This window comes from Panthera leo, chromosome B3 (assembly GCF_018350215.1).
Source record: "Panthera leo isolate Ple1 chromosome B3, P.leo_Ple1_pat1.1, whole genome shotgun sequence".
In the NCBI taxonomy this organism is placed as follows: Eukaryota; Metazoa; Chordata; class Mammalia; order Carnivora; family Felidae; genus Panthera; species Panthera leo.
In genome coordinates this window covers 55,016,947-55,042,571 of record NC_056684.1, presented here as the reverse complement: position 1 = coordinate 55,042,571, position 25,625 = coordinate 55,016,947, and the positions used below count along the sequence as shown (strand labels likewise).

Genomic DNA, 25,625 nt, shown 5'->3' with positions numbered 1-25,625 from the left:
AGCTTTCAGGGGGCTCTTCAGATCCAGGGACTCATTTCTGGATTGTCTGGGTCAACACTGGCTGGGACTCAGACAATTCTGGTTTTCTTCTTTGAAGGCATAAGCCTGCCAACCTCTCCAACCTACATCATGTAGTGTTATCCTTCTGGTTTGTTTGTAAATCTCAAACTGTTCTATGGTGAAAAGTTTGCTAAAACGTAAGATAATAAGACTGTAACCATGCAATTATAAATAAACTGTTCCAGTTTTTCATAGTGACTAAGACATAGTATTTGCTCTGGGAAGAAGACAGGCAAGCATGCAAAGAGTGTCGCCACAACAGGTAAAACACAAACATCAAGGTGAGACTGGGGAGTACAGAAAGGAGTAAAGAGGGTACTTGGCCCCATCACACAGGGTAGGCTCAGAAGAAAGCTCTCTGAGCTATAACTTGATGTCCCCCACTTGTAAAGAGGAATCACTAGTTTTATTTCAGCCCACTGCTGAAATTCCTCTTCAATTCTCTAACTCCATTAGCAAATAACTCTCTGGTTTACATGTTGGTGTTTCACTGTCAGACTGATTATCACCTTTTTTCCTGGCTTCCTCCTTCCTCTCTATTTCATTAGGACAATATAGCTAAATATCTTTTTGTGTTCACGATGGTTAGTTCTGTTCTCTTACATTCCAGGCACAGACTTCACCCTCCCTAAGATGTGGAACATTTCACTATCAGCTTCAGATCTCTGCCAGGTAGGCTAACCTGCCCACTCTCAGCCCCACCCTCTTGTCCCACTCCTTCCCTTTATCGTCTCAGCCCTCACTGGTGCACACGCCTCTCCTCCATGACATACATGCTAAATCCAGACCCTTCTTCCATCTTTATACTTGCTCTTTCATGTTTCCTTCTTTTAAAAATTTTCTTTAATGTTTACTCATTTTTGAGAGACAGAAACAGAGTGTGAGTAGGGGAGGGGCAGAGAGAGGGAGACAGAATCTGAAGCAGGCTCCAGGCTCTGAGCTCCAGGCTCTGAGCTGACAGCACGGAGCCTGACGTGGGGCTCAAACTCACAAACTGTGAGATCATGACCTGAGCCAAAGTTGGACACTTAACCAATTGAGCCACTCAGACGCCCCTCCCCCATGTTTCCTTTTTTTTTTTTTTTTAATTTTTTTAAATGTTTTTATTTATTTTTGAGACAGAGAGAGACAGAGCATGAGCAGGGAAGGGGTAGAGAGAGAGGGAGACACAGAATCTGAAGCAGGCTCCAGGCTCTGAGCTGTCAGCACAGAGCCTGACGTGGGTCTTGAACTCACAGACTGTGAGATCACAACCTGAGCTGAAGTAGGACACTTAACCAACTGAGCCACCCAGGCGCCCCTGCCCATGTTTCCTTTTTAATGTATAGTTTCACTTCCCCCATAGTGGTAATCCTCCTCCCCAATTAATCCCAACCACCCTTCAACCTACCAACACAATACCAGACATACCTCTCAAAAACCTACATATGCTATATTATAATTACATTTTATTTCTGGCTCTTTGAACACGACATTTATTTTCTCAATAATGTATTAATTCCAAACATTTGATAGCAATCAACAAATTTAAAAAGTACGCTAACTTGACTACTTGGCTAATTTCTTTAACAGGTAAAACAAAGAGCAACATGTATGACACACAGCGTATTGAGCCATATGTGTGTATTTGTAGTATATATATTTTTTATTTTTTTTTAACGTTTATTTATTTTTGAGACAGAGAGAGACAGAGCATGAACGGGGGAGGGGCAGAGAGAGAGGGAGATGCAGAATTAGAAGCAGGCTCCAGGCTCTGAGCCATCAGCCCAGAGCCCGACGCGGGGCTCGAACTCACGGACCTCGAGATCGTGACCTGAGCTGAAGTTGGACGCTTAACCCACTGAGCCACTCAGGCGCCCCTGTAATATATATTTTAAATAATTGTATGTTTAGATTCTCTCCCCTGAAACTTGTCCCTACCCACTCTGTTCCAAAACTAATAGGTCTTCAAGCAGAGAAACAATGTCTGTAATGCCTAGAATATCCTGGAGTCTATTTAGAAGCACACAAGATAACATTGACGGAATACCTTAGTATGTATAAAGTACAATTAACAAAGATTAATACTATGTCTTTGGTGTCATAAATAGGCCAGCTGCAAATGCCACTAACATGGAAACTGTCTAATAGTGAAAACTATTTCTTATAAATTAATCTATTTAAAAGAAAAATATTTCGGGATGCCTGGATAGCTCAGTTGGTTAAGTGTTCGACTTCGGCTCAGGTGATGGTCTGGTGCTTCCTGAGTTCGAGCCCCGCGTCGGGCTCTGTGCTGACAGCTCGGAACCTGGAACCTGCTTCAAATTCTGTGTCTCCCTCTCTCTCTGCCCCTCCCCAACTCACTCTCTCTCTCTCTCTCTCTCGCAAGAATAAATAAACATTAAAAAAATTTTTTTAAAAGAAAAATATCTCATACATATTTTGAACGGCTAAGGTTAGCTAAACAGTAATGTATAATGGTTTCATACTTTGGTTATTTTGCTGATATGCTAATCATTAATTTATTGTGATCAGTGAAGTTATCAATGTTTTTAATTCAGGGACCAAAGTATTTCCTTCAAAAAAATAAGTGTAGAGAAAACACTTGTATATGAACATCTGATTCTATTTATTTCTTTAGCAGAAGAGAAACAAAAATCCCAAAGCAATGAAACAAAGGTTTTCAGCTCACAAATTGGTGCACATTTCACTGTGGCAGGTTGTTGCAACTGATCAAGACCAAAGATGGAGCCAGCCATTTGTGGCCAATTCCTAAAGACAACCGTCACAAAATTCATGGTGCAGCCTTGAAAAGGGTGTGTCTGGAGGTGCTTCTTGGGGGATCACTTTCCCTACCACCCAGTGGGGTAACTCACAGCACAGGCAGCAGAGAGGTTGTCACATCAACAGTTTCATTTGCTCGGTACCCTAAACTATGTTTTTGCGGGGATTTTGTGTTGATGAAAAGCAATAGTCCCAAGAACTTAAAAGTACAAGAATTTAGGTTACCATATCAGGGACACTCTCTCTCTCTCTCTCTCTCTCTCTCTCTCTCTCATACACAGCCTAAGAAAGCTGAAGAAACAGAAAGCTGCAAAGAACAGTTCCCAAAACCCAGAGGTCATTTTAGACTGTCAATTTAAACCCTGTTGGAATCTTTTAGAGGTGACTAGAACCTGTGTGTGCGCGCGCGCGTGTGCGCGCGCGCACGCATGCGCACACTTCTCTTTGAAGGAAAGAAAAAAAAAGAAGAATTTAAAGCCACACGGTACACCATAACAGGAAACTAGACATTGAACCATGAAGACCAGAAGCACGGCTATGTACAGTAGGTGCTAATCCTACTTTCTGCTTCTGGTCCTCTGGATTAAACAACACTGAGAACACAGAAGTCTGCACAAACTACTGAACCATCCAAGTGGGCCCCAAGCTTCTAAAGGCCATGACCGGACTAACTTCCTGTCATGGTCTACACTGAAGTTCTGCACTACAGTTCTCTAAGGGAGGGGGAGTCTATGTCTGGCCAGCTGGCATCACTGAACCCCTGGCTGGTTATATAAAAGGTGTTCCCATCTACACATAGGGAAAGGTGTATCTGTTTATGAAGTTGGAACTTTACTATTTGATTCCATAAATAATGAGGATGGATTGCCTCAAAATAGAAAAATGTGCATGTTTCAAATTTACATCTTGCCAACACCTGAGAGGGTCTGACCAACGACACCATGAACATACATGGTGCTTCGAGAAATCTACTTCCCAGAACTCTGCAACCCCTTGACCTTACCTATGAGTTTAAGGATTATTGTGACTTTTCCTTTTTTGACTGTTACTCCATTTAGTCAAGCTAAAGCCATGTTGTACTTTTCCAAAGTGTAGATGAAATTATAGAAATGACTGAAACACAAGTAAACTAAGAGAGTGGACCAGAACTGCGCAGCGAAAGGCAGACCCGGGTGGTGTCTGGGGAGTTCACTGATCCTTTCAGTTCCCTTCTCTCCTCTTTACCACCAACAGAAGAAACCATGATTCCTACCACTTCCCAGAAATTCTCAGACCAAGAGCTCTGTCCAAGGAGATAATAATATCTTCCGAATGCGCTGGCAGCCCCATGAAAGATGGGAAAACCAGCCAGTGAGGTCAGGCTTAGGAGAAAGAATGGGGTCCTTCAGGACCTGGTAGTGCACAGTGATTTGATACTCTGGTTCTGAGGACCAATTGGACAAACAGGTAGAGCTCCAAAATGTCATTTCTCTATTGGTATTTAAAACTCAGAACGGCTTTTCCAATAGAAACAATGTTAATAGGTGGTGGTTTGGTCCCTGGGCTAGTCAAATAGCAGTCTCTATCAGCTAAATAGGCTATTGTAGGCTGGTCTGGGAACCTGACCACAATTTAAAATGTTGTTTCTATGGGAAAACACATTCCACGGCAGGCAACCAGAAGGAAACTTGGCTACTCAAACCCGTGGTCCCTGCAGCTACAGTAAGCTGCCCAGTGAGCTGTAAGAACTGAACACCTTCATCTCAGGCCACTCCATAGTCTTGAGGCGGCAGCTGGAATCGGAACTTGCCCAGCCCCAGGCCCGGTGCCATCCCCCACGCCTGCACGAGACTGTCAGAGCCAACAGGAGATAGCCATAGGTCAATAAAGCAGGGACTTAAAAACCGAGGAGTAGATACCAGAAACTAGTGTAATATTGTGTCTCAACTATACTCAAACAAACAAAAAAACTGAGAGTAATTGGCTATTCTAATCCTTACTGTACCTTTCTTTAGAGACCAGAAGGTTCCACCGCACCAGCAACCATAATATGAGAACAGTATCCTGGACTGGTTCACAAACCAAAAGTTCAGTGAGCTGCTTCCAGAAAGACTGGCTTCCGGATGAAGCAAGGGAGGTCAGTTTTGAAGTCTACCTGGGTACCTCAATCTCATCCTCTAGTTACTCAAGCATTTCAGATCTCTTGGAATCCAATAATTTCCCTCTCTTCTGCAATGGGAGTTCTCTTAAGATAGAAAATTCAGATTTATCTTTACAACCCAGCACCTAGGACAACACCTGAATCTTAAATGGTAAACAAAGGGTTAGGGTTTCAAATGTGCCTCTGACTAAGACAAAAAGTGAGAGAGAATTCTGTCAGAGTAGTGAACACTTAATTTATTGAAAAGGCAAATGTTTATAAGAAATTAAATAACAAATTAAAATAATGAAAAAGATAATTACTACTAAGAAATCAATTTCATTTCATCTACTTTTTTTAATTTTAAAACCTTACAATGAAAAACTGAATACATAAGATACCCATAAATGGAATTCATGGGTATGAAAGTAAAATTCTTCCGTATTTCAGGTGCACCACTTAGAAACACTTTACAGCTACCAAAGTTTCAGAGGCCTTGTGCCTCAAACTTTATTTACTAGGAGTCAAGAGCCAATGGGTCTTCTAAAACATTTATCTACCAATCCCTTTCATCAGAACAGAAACAATGTTTTTGCCAAGGAACAAAAAAATAGAAAATAAATCATTGGTAGAATTTAAGTTTCTAAACAGTCAGAAGTTAGCTAAAACCATGTAGTTATAAAGATTATTTCATTGAAACTAACAATTCACAGTATTAGGCATAAAAAATTTGATGACTTTTTTAACTTTGTAACTGAGGCAAAGTTATAAACATTTAATTCTAAACATTTAGATACCTGGAAAAATTTTAAGAAGAATAGTCTAATTTAAATTTGAGGAAATTTGACTAACTCGGGAATTTATCTAGTCCATGTGAAGACACACAGTAGAATAAAAGTAATAATTAGCAATTTTCAGAGACCTTTATAATTTACAAAGTGATCATGTGACTCTTCTCCTGAGTCCTACCAAGAAAATATATTGCTGTGTTCATTTTCAGATGAGGAAACTGAAATTCAGAGAAGTGAAGTAATTGTACAATGGCCACACAATGGAAACATGTCATAAATCACTAATTAAAAACAAAAAGAATTTATTAATAAAACATTCCAACATTAGTACTAGAGATTTTTAGATTAGAGATTAGAATGATGTTTCCATAAATACCCTAACAAGAATGTGTGCCTTTATATAAATGAAATTATCCATAATTTTTTGTATTTTTGTTTTCTTTTCTTAGGTCTGCAAAAACAAACATTTTAAGACAGATCTTATAAAATGTATTGGAAAAGGAAAGCAATGGTAAAAGGAACACAGTTGAGAAACACTCACTCCTAGAGGCTGGTACTTCTGTGTAGTGAGTATCGTATCCCATACCCTCTAGTGAAGATATGAGTCAGCTCTTAATATGTTCAGTATTTGGGGGAGTGGGTGGGTCGGAGGCAATGTAGAGATTCTAAATGTGGATAATTCAAAACCTACTCATAGCTGCCATTGGAATGTGTTTTATGCATGTAATTGAATATGGGTGTGACTTGTCTTTTGAAAAGTAAATTCAAGCAAAACCAGCAGATCATGCAGGCAACTGTCTGACCTGGCTTAGGAAGACAATGAGCTACACAAAGGCCAGAGTGACCCAGATGATGTTCTAAAAAACTCTCCAGTTTCAGGTCTCTAGAACTTAATCCAGAGGCTGTCGACACGCTGCCCATTACATGGAGAACGTGGCAACTCACCTTTCAACCGCCAACACATCTCTTCCCTGAAATCCAAACCAGAAGATTTCCCTCTCAGCTTGAGTGATAACAGCACTGTCCTCTCAACACTTTTGTAGCTCTGGGGAAGGTGTGATAGGGTTCGTGTTGCAAGCTATAATTAAGCAGAATGGGTGCCAAATACCAAAACAAAGCTTCAACACAGCAACAACCTTTAAGAAGAAAGTGATGCTCACTGGATAGCTGAGGGTATTTTAAAGTTAATGTTAATTTTATTTTTTTTAACTTTTTTCATGTTTATTTTTGAGAGAGAGAGAGAGAGAGAGACAGAGCATGAGCGGGGGAGGGGCAGAGAGCAAGGGAGACACAGAATCTGAAGCAGGCTCTGGGCTCTGAGCTGTCAGCACAGAGCCTCACCACAGGCTCGAACCCATGAACCACGAGATCACGACCTGAGCTGAAGTCAGACACTCAACCGACTAAGCCACCCAGGTGCCCCACTAATATTAAATGTAATAGTGGTACTATATTTATGCTTCTTAAAGAGTCGTATATTTTAGAGGTACATATTGAAATGGTCACAACAAATTAAATGGTTTTTCATGGGTTTACTTCAAAATAATCTCTGGCAGGGGAAAGAAGTGGATAAAAGAAGATTGACCATTAACTGATAAGGGCTAAACCTGGAGTTTCATTGCATTATTCTCTCTAGTTTTGTATATATTTGAAATTCTCCACCTTAAAAAGTAAAAAAAACAACTTTGAAGCAGCATGTGATCTAGTTCATTCTGATAGCCTTCCTCTCTACATGCCACCAGGGCAATACACGTTCTTCCTTTTTCATTCACTTGAAGACCTCCTTTTTTTTTTTTTTTAAGTTTTACTTTTTTAAGTAATCTCTACACCCAACATGGGGCTCAAACTCACGACCCCAAGATCGAGAGTTGTGTGCTCTACTAACTGAGACAGTCAGGTGCCCCTTAAAGACCCACTGTTATCTGTTATCCAACTCAACATTCTTGAGTGGGATGGGGATCCCCATTTAGAAATAACAACAGTCCAGAGTGCCTGGGTGGCTCAGGTTAATTGTCCAACTCTTGGAATCGGCTCAGGTTGTGATCTCACAGTTTCATGAGTTCAAGCCCTGCACCAGGCTCTGCACTACCAGCGTAGAGCCTGCTTGGGATTCTCTCTCTCCCTTTCTCTCTGCTGCTTCCCCATTCACGCTGTCTTTGTCTCTCTTAAAATAAATAAATAAACTTAAAAAATAAAACATTAGAAATAATAACAGTACAACCCCAGCCTCTTTACCATCTTACACAAGTGGCAAGAACTAACCAAAGTTTTTCTCTAAATCTCAAGTATGCAGCTACCAAATAAGGTTAATGTTCATTAGACGAGGAATCTAAGGACAAAGGACTTAAACACACTCTTGCAAACAACTAAGCATGTTAGCCCAGGGGATGGGTTTCCTTAGGCATTACAACTACTTTTTGACATGATCCATTTTCATAAGGATCCCTTGTCTTTCCTTATGACCAACATAAACCCATCAGTTAACAAAAGATGAGTTTGAAGGAAAAGGGATTGATTTGTATCAGGTCCATCCATAAACGGACTGAATTTTGGCGCTCTGTTCACAAGTGGAAGAATTCTTATAGTCATGTGAAATATGAAAGAGAAGGAGGAAATCATTTAGCAAGGAACCCTGGTATGTTTTCTGACTCCTCAGTATGTGAGAATGTGTGTTTAACAACCTATTTCCAAGAAAGGGCCCAAATGCAAACGAGCAGAGGGAATCCATCCAAGGGCAAATTAATTAGACACTGTTGTCTAGAATTCTGTCAGATGTTCAAAAATTTCTATACGAAGTCAGAACTGCTGACAGAAAGAAAGAAAGAAAGAAAGAAAGAAAGAAAGAAAGAAAGAAAGAAAAGAAAAGAAAAATGGCTTGCATATTCTTGTAAGATTCCTGAAAGGTTTTCAAAAGGTTAGAAAGAAAAATTTATTTTGTTATTTGGGGTTTATTTTTTTCCTGGGAAGTTAGTAAAGCAGAGAAGATACCTGGTTGGTTGTTTGTTTTTATATTTTTGTTTTCTTATAAACTTTGATTGTATTGGTGACGGGGTGATTTACCCCAAAGAGATGAGAGATATTAGGTAATTTGAGCATTTTTAATGACAAACAGAAAAATAACTGTTATCTGTTTAAACTATTCCTTATTGAAAGCGCTCTTATTTCTACAGCCTGTGAATGAAAACGAAGCAACCACAACTTCCTAGGCTTTATTGCCAATCAGTTAACCAGAGGTTGGTATGTTAGGGTGCAGGGTATAGGAACTCTACCAAAGCATTGCCTAAATTAAAATAATGTATGTTTTTATTACACGTTCCCAGATGCTTAGTAGTTTAATATCTCTTAAAGGTCGACTCTCATTAGAATCAAAGTGTAAATCATTAAAAGAAAATGAAAAACAAGATTTTCAGTTTCTCAAGAGAAATTGCACTCAGAAGAAAAACAACAACAAATAAGAATCCTTTGTACTGAATGAGCATTATGTTGCTGCAGGGCCTGAAGCCAAGGGAAGGGAACGCTCACTTGGACAGCAAAGGCCATGGCTCCTCTCAGAGGTGGCCAATCTGAGTCAGCCTGGCCCCAAATCACGTAAGATGGTCTGCCCACAAAGCACCCAGAGGGAACAGTAATGACAGAGTGAGTTGAGGGAGTTCTGGGTGTATGGAAAGGGAGCTTTCTCAGTTTGGGTGCAGATACTGTGTTTACCACCTAGTACCCCTTTACTTCTTTGAACCCATTCCACATGACTCAGGCCTGGCCCCCGAGTGCCCCATTTCTTTGGCCACAATGATGGGCACATGAAAGGAGCGGTGCCAAAAGAAATGACCAGCAGGAAGGAGACAAGGCCTGTTCACCAGAGCTACCAATAAAAAAATACAAACTTCTCTGGAGGAGTTGAGGGGGCCGTATGAATAAGAGATCACACTCAGTTAAGTTTACTTCCCAATAACGGTAACACAATTTGGGGGTAAGGGAAATTTAAAAATCAGAACTTTATCAGCACACTGTCTTTAGGTATAACCAGACCTCCAGAGGCAAAGAGAATTTCCATTAAAAGGATATTTTCAAAATGTTTGAAGTTCAAGTTTGCCCCCTTTCCTTCTGAAGTAATCGGTTCCAAAATGAGAAAGTTGAAACTGTGGTCTCCAGATACCAATGGTTGTTTAACTTTTGGCTTTGGCCATAAAAATCCAGCCTCTTTGTATGACTCCAACCCCTCCATAACAGCATTATAATCATCCTCATCACCATAGCAAAACACATAAAACACTATACTAGGAACTTGAAGGGTATTATCTCCCTGAATGTTAGAACAACCCAGAAAGGTGAGCATTATAATCTCATTTTACAAGTGAAGAAATTGAGAGTCAAATAGATCAAGCCACTTGTCTGGGGTTCCTTCCTAGTAGGTGGTGGAGCCAGGATTTGCCTCCAGGCATGTCTATGTCCACACTTCCACTCCTCCCTAAAAACATGGCCAATGGTTATTAGCGTTCATTGAAAATGACTCCGCGCTCCTTTAAAATATAGTCTCACAAGCAATCCCACTGTACCCAGCTACCCACAACCAGGCTCAAATAGGAAACAGTGTGAGGTAATTATAACGTATACCCCAGCCACTAGCTCCGGGTTTTCATGACTGAGCTGCCAAATCACTCCTAGCCAACTCTTCAGGAAATGTTCAGACACTTTCTCAGATTCCAGCTAAAACATCAACGATGTGGCCCTAGGGAGTATAGAGCTCACAGGGTGGTAATGGCATATAAAATTTGCAAACTTGAGGTCAGTGGCCTAAACTCTGGGGTGTGAAGCAGCAGCAGTCCATGATAGATTAAAAACTATTTGTCGACTTGAATGTTGCATATCAAGTCCCTCCTTGTAAAGCACTTGCCCACATCACCTTAGACATTAACCCCATCAGTAAGAGGAGAGAAAGATACTCCAGATGTAGTTCTGCCTAGAACCATTGGAAAGACTATAATATCAACAGACTTGAGATGGGGTGTTCATTCTGAGAGTTAAACATTAGGTCTCGTTCAAATGCAGTTAACGCTCAAAAATAGTTGTCACTTGGCTTAGGCAGATGTTCTAAAATTATTGGGATAGATGATACGGAAGAAAGAACAAGAATTTAAGATTTGTGTTTCTTCATTGGCATGTTTCTTAATATAATCTAAAGTATAAATGAGTAGTTTAGACAACTGAGTCAGGCAAGTTAGAAGATAAGAGTCAGAGCTTACAGACCTAAGGTTGCTATGGCCTGTCCCAGGACATTTGACATTCTAATTGCCAGTTACAAGTGTGAGTGGGGTGCTGGTGGTAGGAGGTGGTGCTGCTCTTCAGATTCCCAGAGAAGCCTCCCCCTTCTTATTCTCCCACCCCCTACCTGGCTGCTCTCACTAGCCACTACCCCAATGGAAAGCCCCATCCTACTCAACCACGCCTAGTATGGAGGCTTCTGTTGACTTGCAAGGTAGCACTGAAGAGCTAAATTTCTAGTGCCCACCTTCCCATCAGGATTGACCACTGAGAGGCTGATGGCACTGCCTAAGGCCAAATAAACAAGAACAAGGCAAATGTCCTTGCCTACATAGTGCAGGAAGTGTGCTTATTTGAAGCACAGGTGAGGACTTCAAGACACCAATCACCCTTTCTAAGATATGAAGACAAAGAGGAGGTATAATCTTGTACCCAACAGTATACTTCTACTTAAATTGTCTCTTGCCACTGTGTGGCTCAGCTTCCACACCTATGAAGTAGGGAAGAAAATAAGTACCTTGAGCACTTTTTAATGAACTTTCTCTGGGCTTTGGTTTCAGCATCTGTAAGTTTCTAGACCTGGTCCCACTATGACACTAAGTTATAGTATTTTTGTAAAGAGAGATGGTCTGACTATAAAGGAAGATCTGAGTCATAATTAACTATGCCAAAAAAAAAAAAAACCTTTCAAATAAGAACAGTCTTTAAAAGTTACCCATAAAAGGCACCAACCTGTTAGACTCTGATTATACAATCTTATAAATTAGTACCAATGGGTAGGAGAAATGGTGAACAATAAGCCATTATCCATAGGAAAAGGGGGATGCACCAAACTTTACATGGCACCATACACAGAAGTTCATCATACATGATGGATTAACCTGCTTTTCCACTGAATCGCTCTAAATGTTTTTGCAGGGATCTTTTCTGACATCCAAGTGTCTTTCTTTTTATGGTCTAGCTCCTCCAGAAGCCCTCAGTCCCCTGAGGAGGCTAGTTAAGGCCACAGGTCACCTGGAATGAGGGGGCTGTCATTCATACCTGTAAGAATGCAGCACCTGCTCTGTCCAGCCCAGATCCCTGGCTGATAGCACTCTCCACCCTAGAATTTTCTCCCAATTGTCACCTCCCACATCCTTTAATCCTTCTCCTTCCCTCTCCTAAAAAAATCGTTATCTCTGCTTTTTCTTTTCAAACATCCCAAGACTGCCAAGTAAAAATTTTAAATTTTACTTGGAATTTATTTTTCTTAATGTTTTAACCCTTATTTAATATCTCTATCATCTCTATTTTATTTATAGCTCAGCTTCTGAAGTTACCTGCAAAGAGAAGAAAAGGAAGATGAGATGAGATGGTGATGATGATGATGATGATGATGATGGAGGAGGAAGAAAGGAAGAAGGAGGAGGAGGATGAAGAAAAGAAGGAGAAACTGTTGATGATAAAGAAGAAAAAAGAGGAAGGAGGCAAAGGAGAAGAAACAGAAAAACAAAAGAAAACAAACCCTGTCTCTGGAATACATTCCCTTGATTAATAGAGATATTCCTATACTTCAGTTCAAAACCACGAACTTAACAGCAGACATAATGTGTCCATAGGGCCCACATAAATCCTGTCTCCGAACACTAACATCATAAAATGGTTGTACTATATTTGGACTTAGATGTGTTTGGATACTTATATTTGAATGTAAGTATGACTGATGGTCTAGGAATTCACAACCCTTCAACAAAACACTGAACCAAATCACTTGTCTCAGGGAGCAGCTCTCCTAACTCGGAGCCTGCTTGCCGTCTGGAATACATCTTCGGCTGGGAATGGTGGAGATAGGGAATTTTCCTCTCTCCCTTCCGCTCGGAAGGGCTGAATAAATAGACTCAGCGATAATTTCAACAACAACAACAAAAAAAAAACCACTTGAGAAAGTGGTAAAGTCTCAAGAAATAAAAACTAGGATAATATATAATAGAGCAGCAGATCTACAATCCAAATTTGACAGTACTCCTCATGTTAATTTTATTTTATTAACGGTGTGACTACTCCATTTACGACAAAAATAACAGAGTTCAGTTCGCTATAATACCAACTATTGGCAATCGCATATCTATTTTTATTGGGTAGTTATAATCCCTGATTCCCCCAAAAATGTTTCTGAGGCAAATTACACCAACAGATATAAGAAAAGGAAGCTACTAACAGAAGCTGAAAGCAAACTCTCATACAGAAGGAAGGCAAAATACACAAAATACCTAAGTTAATAAATTAAAGTGATCACGCATTAAATTTGTCCCTGTCTTAAAAGCTAAAGGAAAAGGTGGGGGGGAACTTTAGGAGTCTGTTAATTCTCATATTTGAAAAAACAAAATTTGCCAGTTGAAGAGGAACTGTAATCTTATTCCTGGGTTGCATGAGTTCTTTAAATGCAGAAGTGTGGGCAAGCTAAGAACAATGTCCTTAACATTAATCTAACAGATCATGAAGATACGTTGTTCATGTAGCATTTTTCATTCGAAGTTACAGCAGCAAAATACAATGCAGTATCTCCAATGAAGAAGTAAGTCAATGGGACTTGATCAAGTTAGAGTTAAAACATCCGATCACCTTCTCAAAAACCTAATCCCTACTGTGGTAGCTAGTCTCCAAAGATGTCTCCCCACATTCCTCCCCCCTCTGCAGACACATGCTGGTGCACACATCAAGAGGTAGGGCTTATTAGTCCATGCCCTTGAGTCTGGATGAGGCCTGTGACTTGCATGGATTTCCAGGTCATGCCAGTCCAGGCGAAGTTTGAAGAAAGTCTAGTAGCTTCCATTTTTGTGCTCTTGGAATCCTGAGGTACACTGTGAAAAGTGTGGCTGTGCTGCTGGAGAGTCTATGTGGAGAGGCCACGTGGAGAAGGAGACAATCTGAGACCATACGGAAGAGAACCGAGGAACCTAGCCGACACAGATAACACATCTGAGCCCCTCCAGCTAGCCCTCAGTCATTGAAGTCAGCTCCGTAGTCAACTCGTGGGGCTAAAGCATGTGACCAGAGGTCAAAAGGTTATTGTTCAACATCCAGGCCCAATAGACACTTAACCCTGAGCAAGGCCTGATAACTTCACCTGGCGCTCAGTTTCTCCATTTGAAAAAACACACTCAGTGGCTCCATCCCCAGGGACAGGCCCAGGCAGGAGGCCTCAGAGGAGAGCTTTAAAACTTGGAAAGCACCCAGCAGAGCCTGACAAGTGGCTCTTTGCTTCCTTTATTCCCCTCCTCTGTCCTTAGATTAACCACACCAAAGTAAACAGTACTGCAGGCTCCAGTCTACAGAACCAGAAATATACGTGAAGAAGTCATCTCGCTCACTCCAGCCCCATCAGACACTGTGGGAAGCAGAAACAAGATTCCCCACTGTGCCCTGTCCAAATTCCTGGCCTGCAGAATCATAAGAAATAATAAAATTGTTGTTGTTTTAAGCCACTAAGTTTGGGGTAACTTGTTACATAGCAATAAGAAAATCAAAACACTCACAAATGAAACTAGCTTGTTTCCTTATAGTAGAGGAACTAGGGATGCTTTGTTTCTCTTTAGTTTTTTATTAACGGTGCTATATCGTTTTTATGTATAGTAAGTTTTAAGGCGCATGGAGGTGGGGGCACCGTAGGTGTGTCCTCCCCTTTGCCTCTCCTCCTGACCAACCAAGTGGCCAAGTACTGCTCGTGCTACTTCTCGAACGTCACATGAGCCTTCTCTTCCCCCACCTCCACTGCTCAGACCATCAATCACTCTCACCCTGACCCCTCTATTAGCCTCCCAGTCCCCCTGACTCTGGCCTCCCTACCTCTAAGCCACACACCTTTCACACATCCACCAGAGCAGCAAAGATCTAATCACGCTCCCATCTTAGAATCCCATACTAGTTCACCATCCTCACCTTTCACAGCAATCAGATAGTAACATTTTGTGCCCTTTAGTCCCTCTCCCACTACTGACGGTGTCACCATCTACGGACAAGCACAGGCAGTTGCATACTGCACAAATCCAGGGGGCACTACGTTCCTAGGCTACACTATGAAGTGTTCCCCTCGAAGGTGTGCAATGCAATCCCTGCCCAACTATACTCGATGTCCCTCAGTCCCTTCACACGTTCCCTTCATAGCTTTTTCACTCAACTTTTTTCCTTATTTCTCTCCTCTATTTCCTCCAAGCTCTAATGTATGTAATTTACCTTACCAGTCAATCAAAACTGGTCAGTCAAAAATTGTCTATTGAACACTAACCACATACCCAGCTCCTCAGTATCCCTAGTGATAAATAAAACAAACAAGAACTCTGCCTTCCAGAAGTTCTCAGTCCTAGTAGATAGTCACTTATTTACCACATAGATGAGAGGTCGGCAAATTTTTTCTGTAAAGGACCAAGTCGCAAATAATTTAGTTTTGCCAGCCACACATTGTCGTAACTACTCCACTCTGCAGCTGCAGCAGGAAAGCAGACGTCGATGATATATAAACAAATGGGCATGGCTTTGTTTCAATAAAATCTCATTTACACAAACAGGGCTTGGGTCACTGTTTGCCAACCCCTACCGACTTTCACCGTGAAGTCTTTTCTGATGAATCCTATTCCCACAGTGATGCTTCCCTTGGCATATGACTGCATTTGCCTTCATTAGATGTTGAGTCTTTCCCACAGCAATGATAGGGAAGATTCTGGGGAAAGGAAAGTATCAAGAGTATGGGAGAAAGAAATAAACTTACCAGGTATAAGATTTATTATAATTGAGAAGCAGTAAAATACACTGGTTAAGAGCACTGACTGTGAGGCCAGATTTCCCAACTCTGTCTCTTACTAGTTTATGTCCCCAGAGGAATTACTGAAACTCTGTATCCCTCAATCTCCTCATCTATTAAATGGGCAAGCAGGTATAATCTTTCTCATAAAGAAGTTATACATTAAATGAATTAATGTATGTAAAGTGCAAACCTCAGTGATATACCAGAGCTTGCTAATATTTACCATTATTACTGCAATCTCATGTAAAAATTACATTATATTAATGGCTTTGAGCTTAAAGGCAACCATGGTAAAAAACGAAACATAAAAAATTAAATAATTTATCATGTTGGTTAAAAACTTAACACGCATTACAGTTTCCACTGAAAAGAGAAACATCTCTTCCAACTCTATTCTGACAAATTTTTCACATAGGACATGAGAACAAAAGATTCTGAATGACATCATGAGGAATGTGTCCCATTCAGAACCATGGGCAATGCAGGACAGTACCTGTGATGGTTACCTACCACCCTTAGTAAAAGTTCAAGGTATAATATAATATAATATAATATAATATAATATAATATATTAATATAAATTAATATAATACTAAAATATATGTGCATCCAAAGACCTCACCAACTCTGACATTCTATGATTCCTTCTGTGTTTTATTAGTGTCTTTGTAGAAATGTTAGGGAAAGTTTCTTGTTTGACAAATTTTAGCGTATTATTAACAATACTTGGGATGTGTGAACTAGCACGAAGAATATTAGGAATTTTAAGTGGAATTTTACCAAAGACTTAGTCCTACATTTTTGATCAGTGGAATGAAAAACCAAAACCATAACTAAAATTAATGGAGAAAGAAAACTTAATATTAAGAATTTGTCCTTAAAATTTAACCTTTGTGCCTCGGCTCTCACAGCCATAAAAGCTAATAAAAGGACCCATCCAACAGAAATGCTGTGAGCATCAAATGAGTTATCAGATGGAAAACACTGAGAGCAGCGCCCGGGACATAAATGTCATCTAAAAGTCACCTACTAGTGCTATAATTGTTGTTGTCATTTCTGGGTTTTTTTAAGGTGTTTTTTATTTATTTATTTTGTGGGGGGCAGTGGCAGAAAGAGGGAGAGACAGAATCCCAAGCAGGCCCCGCACTGTCAGCACAGAGCCTGATGCGAGGCTCGATCTCATGGATCATACGATCATGACCTGAGCCAAAATCAAGAGTTGGATGGTTAACCAACTGAGCTACCCAGGCGTCCTGCTGTTATTTGTTTTTACTTAATCCTACACCCCATGCCCTCTGCTACCTTCCCACTGACTCCTGGTCCTTCCCATAATGGATTTGAATTTTCCTACCAAATATGAAGCTCCTGCAGGCTACAGGCTGGATGTCTCTGCATTCCACAGAGCTAAATTCAGGCTGGCCTTCAATCAAGGCTTCCTGAATTAATGAACTCTTTGAAATCCCATCTAATGATCAGTTAGTGTTAAAATCTTATGATAGGAGTCCTGCCTTTGATGATTTTATAATCTGATGGGAAAATGAAGCTTAACAACGGCTGCCATATAACTCCGGCCTGATTTCAGCCTTCTTAAAAAAAATTTCATGGAAAAAAATTCTAAGTTGCATCAGTAGGGCCCATTTGTGGGATTGGTTTCTAGATGCAAAGAAATTGTTAATATAGTTTCCTTCTATTTCCAAAAAATATTTGAAATCTTATATTCATATCAAAACAAAGGTTAAACTTCACAAATTGGTTGTTTGTTTTATTGAAGGGAAAAGCAAACAAAGTCTGGGTAAATACCCTAATAATCTGTTCAGTATTTTGCTTGATAAGCGTCATTGGCCTAATAATATAATCTTTTTAATCATCAGCCACACAAGACAACAAAGGAATATTTCAATGATCTTTAGAATTCCTAATAAGCTTGGAGGGATGTCTGCACTTCCTTTTCCATCAGCCTCGACCTCATCTCACGGTAGACTGATATATGTTTTAGTTAACATGCAATACCAACAACTTACGCGTTTTTGTAAACAACCTCTATGTCTTAAATGCTACAAAATGAGTCATAACGTAAATCAGTATTTTGTGTCCATCTTCTAATTTAAAATGTGGAGTTGCTAAAAACTTCTATTTAAAAATATCTTTTTTTTAAAGGTATTGCAATATTTTAGCTTAACCTTTTCAATAAATACAAAGACAAACCATACCACTGCAGGAGTCTTTTCCCCATATTATTAGCCTACCTGACTTCAGATGAAGTCTTAAAGTCCTCTTTGTAAAGTAAATGGACTTTATAAAGTCTACAGAACTTTGTGTCCCCTGTTAAAGTTCTTTATTTGCATAACAGACTTCAGTGTAATTAATCCCTTGGCGTTTGCCAGCACATAATCTACCCTGTGTACCAACTGTCCCGTGTGGATTTTTCTGGTAACAAGACCTCTGGAAAAAATAAACAAACAAAGACAAAAAAAGTACGCAATAGGGGACAAATTATGTGAAATACATCCAGTGTCATACACTTATAAACCAGGCAACAAGGATAGAAATTCTCAATCTGTCTTATCAGATTTGGGAAAAATGGGTTTCACTCTAAAGACTTTTTTCCCCTTTGACAGGAAACTGCAATATTTCCCTATTTCAGAGCTAAAGCAAAAGGTAATATTAATAATATTTATTATATATAACACATAACATAATAATATATATTATAATACAATATATTATAATATAAATCTATAAATATGATAATATATTATATATAATATATATGCATTATATGTAACATAAATGTTTATTTATTAGGATAAATGGTTCCTAACTACTGCTATTCAAGTAGAGCTATGTGTTTTTTTAAATCAAATAGTCTCCCACACATTTGGCCTAATCACAGAAGTTAAGAATTCAGCTGAGAAACATTCTTGTGAACTGAAATTCGAACAATAAATCTAGGATTTTATTGTTTCTCATAAAGTCGCTTCACACATGTTAAGCAGTGCCCCAGTCAAAGGAAAACTACTATACATGTATTATTTGAAAACATTTTTGAAGCTTCCAAAATTCTCCTTTCAAAATAGAGAAAAATGCGATTTTTGCAGAGTGAATGGGGACCACACTCATTCCATAAAAAAAGGATTTCCTGTAAAAACAGAAATTGGCAATTTCGTCTAAGAAAACACAGCGAAAGCTGGGAAGAAACTTGAGGATGCTTAAATTTCCACTGTGGAACAACTTCTGTTGCCCAGTGGGAAGGGGAAAACACACACACACACACACACACACACACACACACACACACACACACACAAAACACCTGCAAGAGGATGGAAGAGAAGAAGACAAGCTAGAACTACAGTCTCTGAGGGGGAAAAGTTAGGCACATCCCCAGTCTGTGAGGCGGGGTGCGAACAGGAAAGGGATACATATCCCAAGAAGATGACCAAGGCAAATTCCGTAGTCACCTGTCACATCCAAGAAAGACAAGGAGGTACTGGTGGAAGAGACGAGATGAGTGCACAGTGGACACTGGTGAGTTTAAAGCACATTTTAACCAGAGGAAATATTAGTGAGGTGCTGAAAGTTGCTGCCACCAGCTGGGCATCAGGCAGACTTGGGGTTACAAATCACTTTCACTTCAGAAATTGTGCATTTCCATCAAAATGGTCAACAGGTTTTACTGCAGTCAAAGAGGTTAGTTTTGAAGCTGGCAATATTTTAACTAGCAAAAAATAGAAATTTTAAGCAATAACTGGAAAAACGTTACCCACAAATGCTTTTCCTGATGATTTATACAGCAGGGCATGGTTAAAAGACTTATTCATGGGAGACTAAGAGCCATAAGCAGAGAAAATACCTTTTAAATGCTATTCAAATTTAAAAGCAGAATTGGTACTTATTTAAAATCTACGGGAAAACCTTTTCTCCAGAAGTTCTACTTTTATTAACTTATACCACATATAAATTTACACATGTACACATATAGGCATGTAGGAGAATTTGGAAATAGCAAAAAAAAAAGAATAATATAATCCAGAGAGCCATCATTAGGGAACTGTTCCAGCCATGTATGGTATTCTTTGCACCAAGAGAATGCACAAGGTAGATCCATATGAATTAACAGATGGAGGCACTAAAGATATATAGAAGTGAGCAAGGTTCAGAACAGTATGTACAGTATATTGCATGTATTAAATAGGATACGCAGTATACATATACGTATATGTATGTACGTGTATACAAATATATATCTCAATATGCATACATATGCCTATAATAGTTTTACAAAAATGGTGTCTGAGAGGTAAGAAGGAAAGACTTTTAACTGTATATCCTTTTAAATTATTACTTTTTTACCTCCCCATATATCTATATCTATATATCTACATATACCTATAAAACCTTATAGATAACATGAGAAGCCTAAAAATAAAAACCTTTATATTAGTATATGATATATTACACAGCAAATGTTAACTATAATTATTTTTCAAATCTTTATGTAAAGTCTTATAGATAACATGAGAATGAGGCACACTCATAATCACTGTTCTATTAATAACACGTTTTTAGGAAGGCTCTATGAATAGCTCGCAATAGAGTAACATCTATGTTAGTAACCAAATACTATGAAGGACACAGAGAGGTGTTGCCCTGTAATCGTTAAAAAAAAAAAAAAAAAAAAAAAAAAGGAAAACCCAAGAGAAATAAGTGGTGGTATGAGCAAATCTATGGACATTCTGTTAAGCAACAAAGTAAAGCTCAGTTTCTGTTTTCACATTGGGTTTGTGCCTCCCAAGGAAACAGGCTGGTTGGTGTTAGCACAGAGATGAGACAAATGTCTGGCTGGGCCTGATGTCTCCCTGCAGACTTTCATCCACAAATTTAAACCCCACTTCCTTTCTTCCTATAGGAGCAATGCCATTGAGCTGAGCTATTATGATAATATATATAGCAGAGATTTTTTTTTTTAAGGAAAAATACTAGACTAAATCAGGTCCTTTTGAGAACGTATGAAAATCAGAGTTTTAGTCCATGTGTTGAACTTGCCATGGGCCTTGCACAGCAACGCATGTCTGCTGTCTAATCAGAATCAGGCTTAACATGATAAGCAAATTTCCTTTCCTGCACTGTTGGAAACCTGGATTTATTTTCCACAAAGGCCAAGATGGAACTAAATTAATCATAACTATTTCCCGGGGCCAGAAAATCGTGCATATTTTACCGCAGCCGAAGCGCTTGGCCCTGGCAATCACCTTGTCCCTGGTCTAGACCAAGACTCAAAAACTGGTCCATTCAGTTTACTGCATTTTTTCCTTCCTCCACCTAGGCCATACAAACACAAATTTTATTACATATATCTCATTAAAATATCCCATAACAAAAAGGAATAAAGGAAACGTTCAGCCGCATATCAGATTGGACACCATCACCTGATGACTCGGGATCATATAATCAAGCTACAGAGTTACTCAAAAAGAAGCAACAATGAGAATCAAAAGAACCTCTGTATGTGCATACTGTCTGGGGTCATTTCACAGACTCCTCCAAGGAGATAAAATTTACAGTTTATCCTACTACTTCTACGGGGGCTTGAATTTAAACAATCTCATAAGGACAGATTTTTCGTTCAATCTGAACAATTTTAAGGGAAATATATTCCCACCCTTCTTCAATTCAGGGAACTGACAGTCCTTATACCATCAACCTGCCTAGTGTAAATACTTCCTGCTGAAACATTTCCTGTAATAGGGACTTTAGGAAGCCTGGGAAATGCTCAATTCCATGTACATCACACATACATCACCGGTTAAAAACACCCGTTTAAGGCCGTCCACATAAGCATGACTGCCCCCAATGAAATGAAGAGCCCGTGAGAACCCAAAAGAACCCAAGTTCTCAAAAAGTTGCCCTGCTCTGCTTCCAGTGCAGACATCACAAAGGCAGTATCAACCAGAAAATTCAGTCCGTAATTTTCATAAGCATAACTCGGTGGAGAGCCAACCATTGACTGTGTCTTCTCTGCCTGTCATTAGAATCCCTTCCCCTCCTTACCCCCTCACCAAAAGAGCATCTGCAAAGGTGCCCACGAGGCAAGCACTCTGCCCTGAACACAACCGGAATTGGCCTGAAGGGAAAGGAATGGGCTTCTCCTCGCCTCTCAGTGGCAGCTCCTCCCCTTCTTCCTCAAAAAACCCTTCTCGCCTCCAAAAATCGGCCTCGACAATGGCCCAAGATTCCTTTTCACCATGACATCTCCTCTGGGGCAGCAATCTTTAAAGCGTTGCAGCAAAGCGGTTTAGCCTCGAACTGGGCGAGGGCCGGACACCCCCTGCACTTCTAAGGTAGCCCCAGGAGATCTTCTCAAGGATCTTTCCGGTGTCAAGAATCGGCCCTGTCCGTTCCCTCTGGATCGTGATACTCGGGAGAAGAGGGAGGGGAGACCCACGCCAAAGGAGCTGGCCCGTTCCATTACCCTTTAAGCGCGTCGTGTCCTCCGCCGCCTCTTCTCTTGGCCCGGCTGGCTCTGGTTTCCTTCACGTTCCCAGCCTCCAAATTGGCGTCGGCCCCATGGCTCGTGTAGGACGCTAAGAGCACGGTAAATCCCAGGACGACCTCCAGCAGCCCTCCTCGCCGCATGATGCCGCGCGGCCGCCGGCTCCCGCAGCCTCTCGCCGCGCCCCGGGCTCGATCCGCGGCCGCCGCTGCGCCCTAAAGCGCGCCGCGCCGCCGGGGTCCCGCTCTCCCGCCGCCCGTCCCCCGGGCCGGGCTCCTCCCGCCTTCTCCAGGCGCTGCTCCCACTTCAGGCGGCCCCTGCCAGCTGCAACAGACAAATCGCCGAGGCGGGGGAGACGTTCAGGGCATCGGGATGCTGAAGCCTTGGGGTCCCCATTCCCGAGCCCAGCCCGCGCGCCGCCTGAGCGTGGCGCAGTTACTTTGGGTAAGTGAAGACCGTTTGGTCCACAGCTGGCCGACAAGCCCAGGCCCCCGCCGGCCGCGGCTCCAGCCAGCCTCTCGGCCTCCCGGACGCCGCCTGAAAAGCGCGCCTCAAAGCACCCATGTCCCGAGCGGTTCGAAACCCCGGAGCCGGCTCGCTGGGTTTATTTTTTTTTAATGGCACGAAAGGCGCGCGATGCGCGCTTGAACGCCCCAACTTCCCTGACTGCCCTCTCCGCCAAGCCGCGGGGCTGGAAACCCGCCGCGCCGTCCCCGGCCGGCTCCGGGCGCTGCCACCGCCCCCCGAGCATCTGACGCGGAGCCCGGCACCGGGAGCCCCGGGCCAGGAAGCTGTCAGGCAGGGGAGGGCCGGCGCCAGCTGTGGACGTTCCGGGACAGCCCCTCACCCAGTCCCTGTCCCTGCCCTCGGCGCGGCGCAAACGCAAAAGCCTCCGTGGCTGCAGCTCCAGCCCCCGGTGGCCGCCCGACCCCTGTCGGGACCCTGGCTGCACCCACTGGAGAAGCGGCGGCTCCGGCTCCTGAGGCGGCGGCGGCTGTTCCTCGGTCCTGCCCGCGGCAGCCGCTGCCCCGCTCCGCCCGCAGCTGTCCCAGCTGTGGCCGCCTGTCCGCCTGTGGCACCCACAGTCTCTGCCGCGGCTCCCGCGGCCCCCTCCTTTCCCCACCTCTTCAAGTATCGTCTGCGCAGCGGTTTCTCGCGAGAGAAATACTTTTTTAAAAAAAAGAAAGAAAAAGAAAATGACACCCCCTCCTACATCCCCCTCATCGCCACCCCACCCCTCGGCCCCATCCATCCTCCCTTTCCACTCCCCTTTGCCAGCCACCGCCTCGGCGCGGGGGCCTCGCTCGCTCGCAGGATTAGCGCAGCTGGGAGGAGACAGAGGTGATCAGGTTCTGCCCGGCCTGGGATTTTTCGTTTTGGGGTGAGGAGCTGGGGGGATGGCAAGAAGTGGAGTAGCGGTTTAGCCCTCTCTGCCGCTGGGAGGTCTAGACCCGAGATTAGCCTCTCCCGTGATCTGGGAAGCCCGGCCGGCGCGGAAAGCTGTGCCACCTGCACCAAGAACGCGCGTTGGAGACGGCGGCACCGGAGGCCCCGGCGACCCCGGCGCGAGAGGAGACGCGTCCTGGCTGCCCGCGCCTCCCCGGCGCCGCCTCACTGCTCCTCTCTGGCCGGGCGCGCAGCGGAGACCCGAGTCCGGGAGGCTGGGGCAGGGCGCGTCGCGGGGCCGCGGCACAGGGAGCTGCAGGGGCTGGTGTGCGGGCGTGGAAGGTTTCGCCGCCGCTGGCACATGCCCCCTGGACGTCGAGAGCCCACTCGAGGCAGCTCTTCTGAGGCTCACTTCAAGGCACGCAGGATGAATCCAAGATGCTCCAAGTGTCTGAGTGCGAGTCCTCTGATTCCGAGGCCTGTGAATGTTGCAAGCTGAGATTTGGGATGGGGGTGGTAAAGCAATGGTCCTCCTGCCCAGCCCACAGCTAAGATTGGGCTTCTCCTAGACAATCCTAGCTCACCTCCCCAAACACACACACACACACACACACACACACACACACACACACACACGGCTGCCTTTCCAGGACGAGCAAGGCACAGTGACTTTGGAGAATACAGTATTTACAGCATCCTTATATAGATAAGGCCCAGTGTTCCCTGTACATTATAAAGGTTTCGGAAGGCAGGAAATCGCACCGTGGGCCCTGGCGGCTGGAACTAGAGACCCCAGAAAATCCCCGTGTAGCAGCCACAGCTGTCAAGCCAGAATAAAAAGAACTCAACACAAACAGGAACCTTGTCGAAGGGGGCTTTCCTTATTCGCAACTGTTTGTGCCTAGATAATAGGGTACAAGGACCTGGGCAAGTTATTTACTTTCCGATTGTAAGATGGAAATAATAATGTTGACCACGCAGAATTATAATGGCGATGGCAAGTGTACTTAAAGATGAAAACAGTGAAACTGTCAAAAATATGAGTCCATTTGAAGTCATAGTCCTAGAAGTATGTGGTCTACTTTAAAGTCTCACCTGTAAAACTTCTCTTAGATTATGAGTTGGAGGCTTGGTCACACATCCTTGATTGAGTAGAGGAGATCATTCATCCAAGATGTATTTACTGAGCACCAGCTATGTACCAATTGGTGCATGATTGAACCTGGCTTCTTGGTGAGCAAGGCAGAATGTTTGTTTTGTTTCGTTTTCCCTCACAAAGCAGAGTCTACAGGGAAACTTAGCTTGAAAAAATAATGACCCAATTGTTAAATGCAATGAGGAAGAAATACTGGATGCTTGCTTGGAGGATATATAACAGAGGTACTTCACCTAGGTTGAGACTGAACAGGGAAAGCTTTCCTGAGGAAATGAGGTTAAGTTGAAACACATAACTCGACTTACGGTAGTAGCTCTCAACCCTGGCTATACAGTAGAATGACCTGAGACCTTAAAATAAATCTGACACCATGACCCAGCCCCAGGAGGTTCTGCCTAAATAGCCGAGAATGGAGACTTAACGTGGGCATTTTTTAAAAGCTCCCTAGGTAGGGAAAGGTAGGGGAGTTTTTCAGACTGGAAAAAGCATCTGTGCAGAGGAACCATGGCTCAGAGAAGCAGGGCTGTTGGAGATCCAGGAAGGGCCCACAATGATCTGAACTGTTTTGCACCCTCTGGAGAATCTGGAAACTCTGCCTGCTTTCCCTGCACTCCAGCAACATGTGAGACACTGTAATCTCTCTTACAATCTCCCGCTTAGTGACATGTTGTACAGCAGCAACTGAACACAGGCTTTTCTAAGGCTTTTGCCCACAAAACAAAGAGAAAACCCTGGTGCCCTGCAGGCTCCTTTCCAACATTTCTGAACATTTCTATTATGTACTCCTAACTCAACCCCAAAATGCCTTCCAGAGTTTC

The 25,625-nt window shown here is 42.3% G+C and overlaps 1 protein-coding gene across 1 annotated transcript in view; it reads right to left on the bottom strand.

The window, feature by feature from the left end:
* Positions 1–22,408, bottom strand: part of FBN1 (fibrillin 1) — a 232,824-nt gene extending 210,416 nt beyond the window's left edge. The window contains exon 1 of the mRNA XM_042942113.1: positions 22,245–22,408. Within this exon, the coding sequence (XP_042798047.1) occupies positions 22,245–22,408 (164 nt within the window). The remainder of the gene's footprint in view (positions 1–22,244) is intronic.
* Between the last annotated feature and the right edge of the window lie 3,217 nt (positions 22,409–25,625).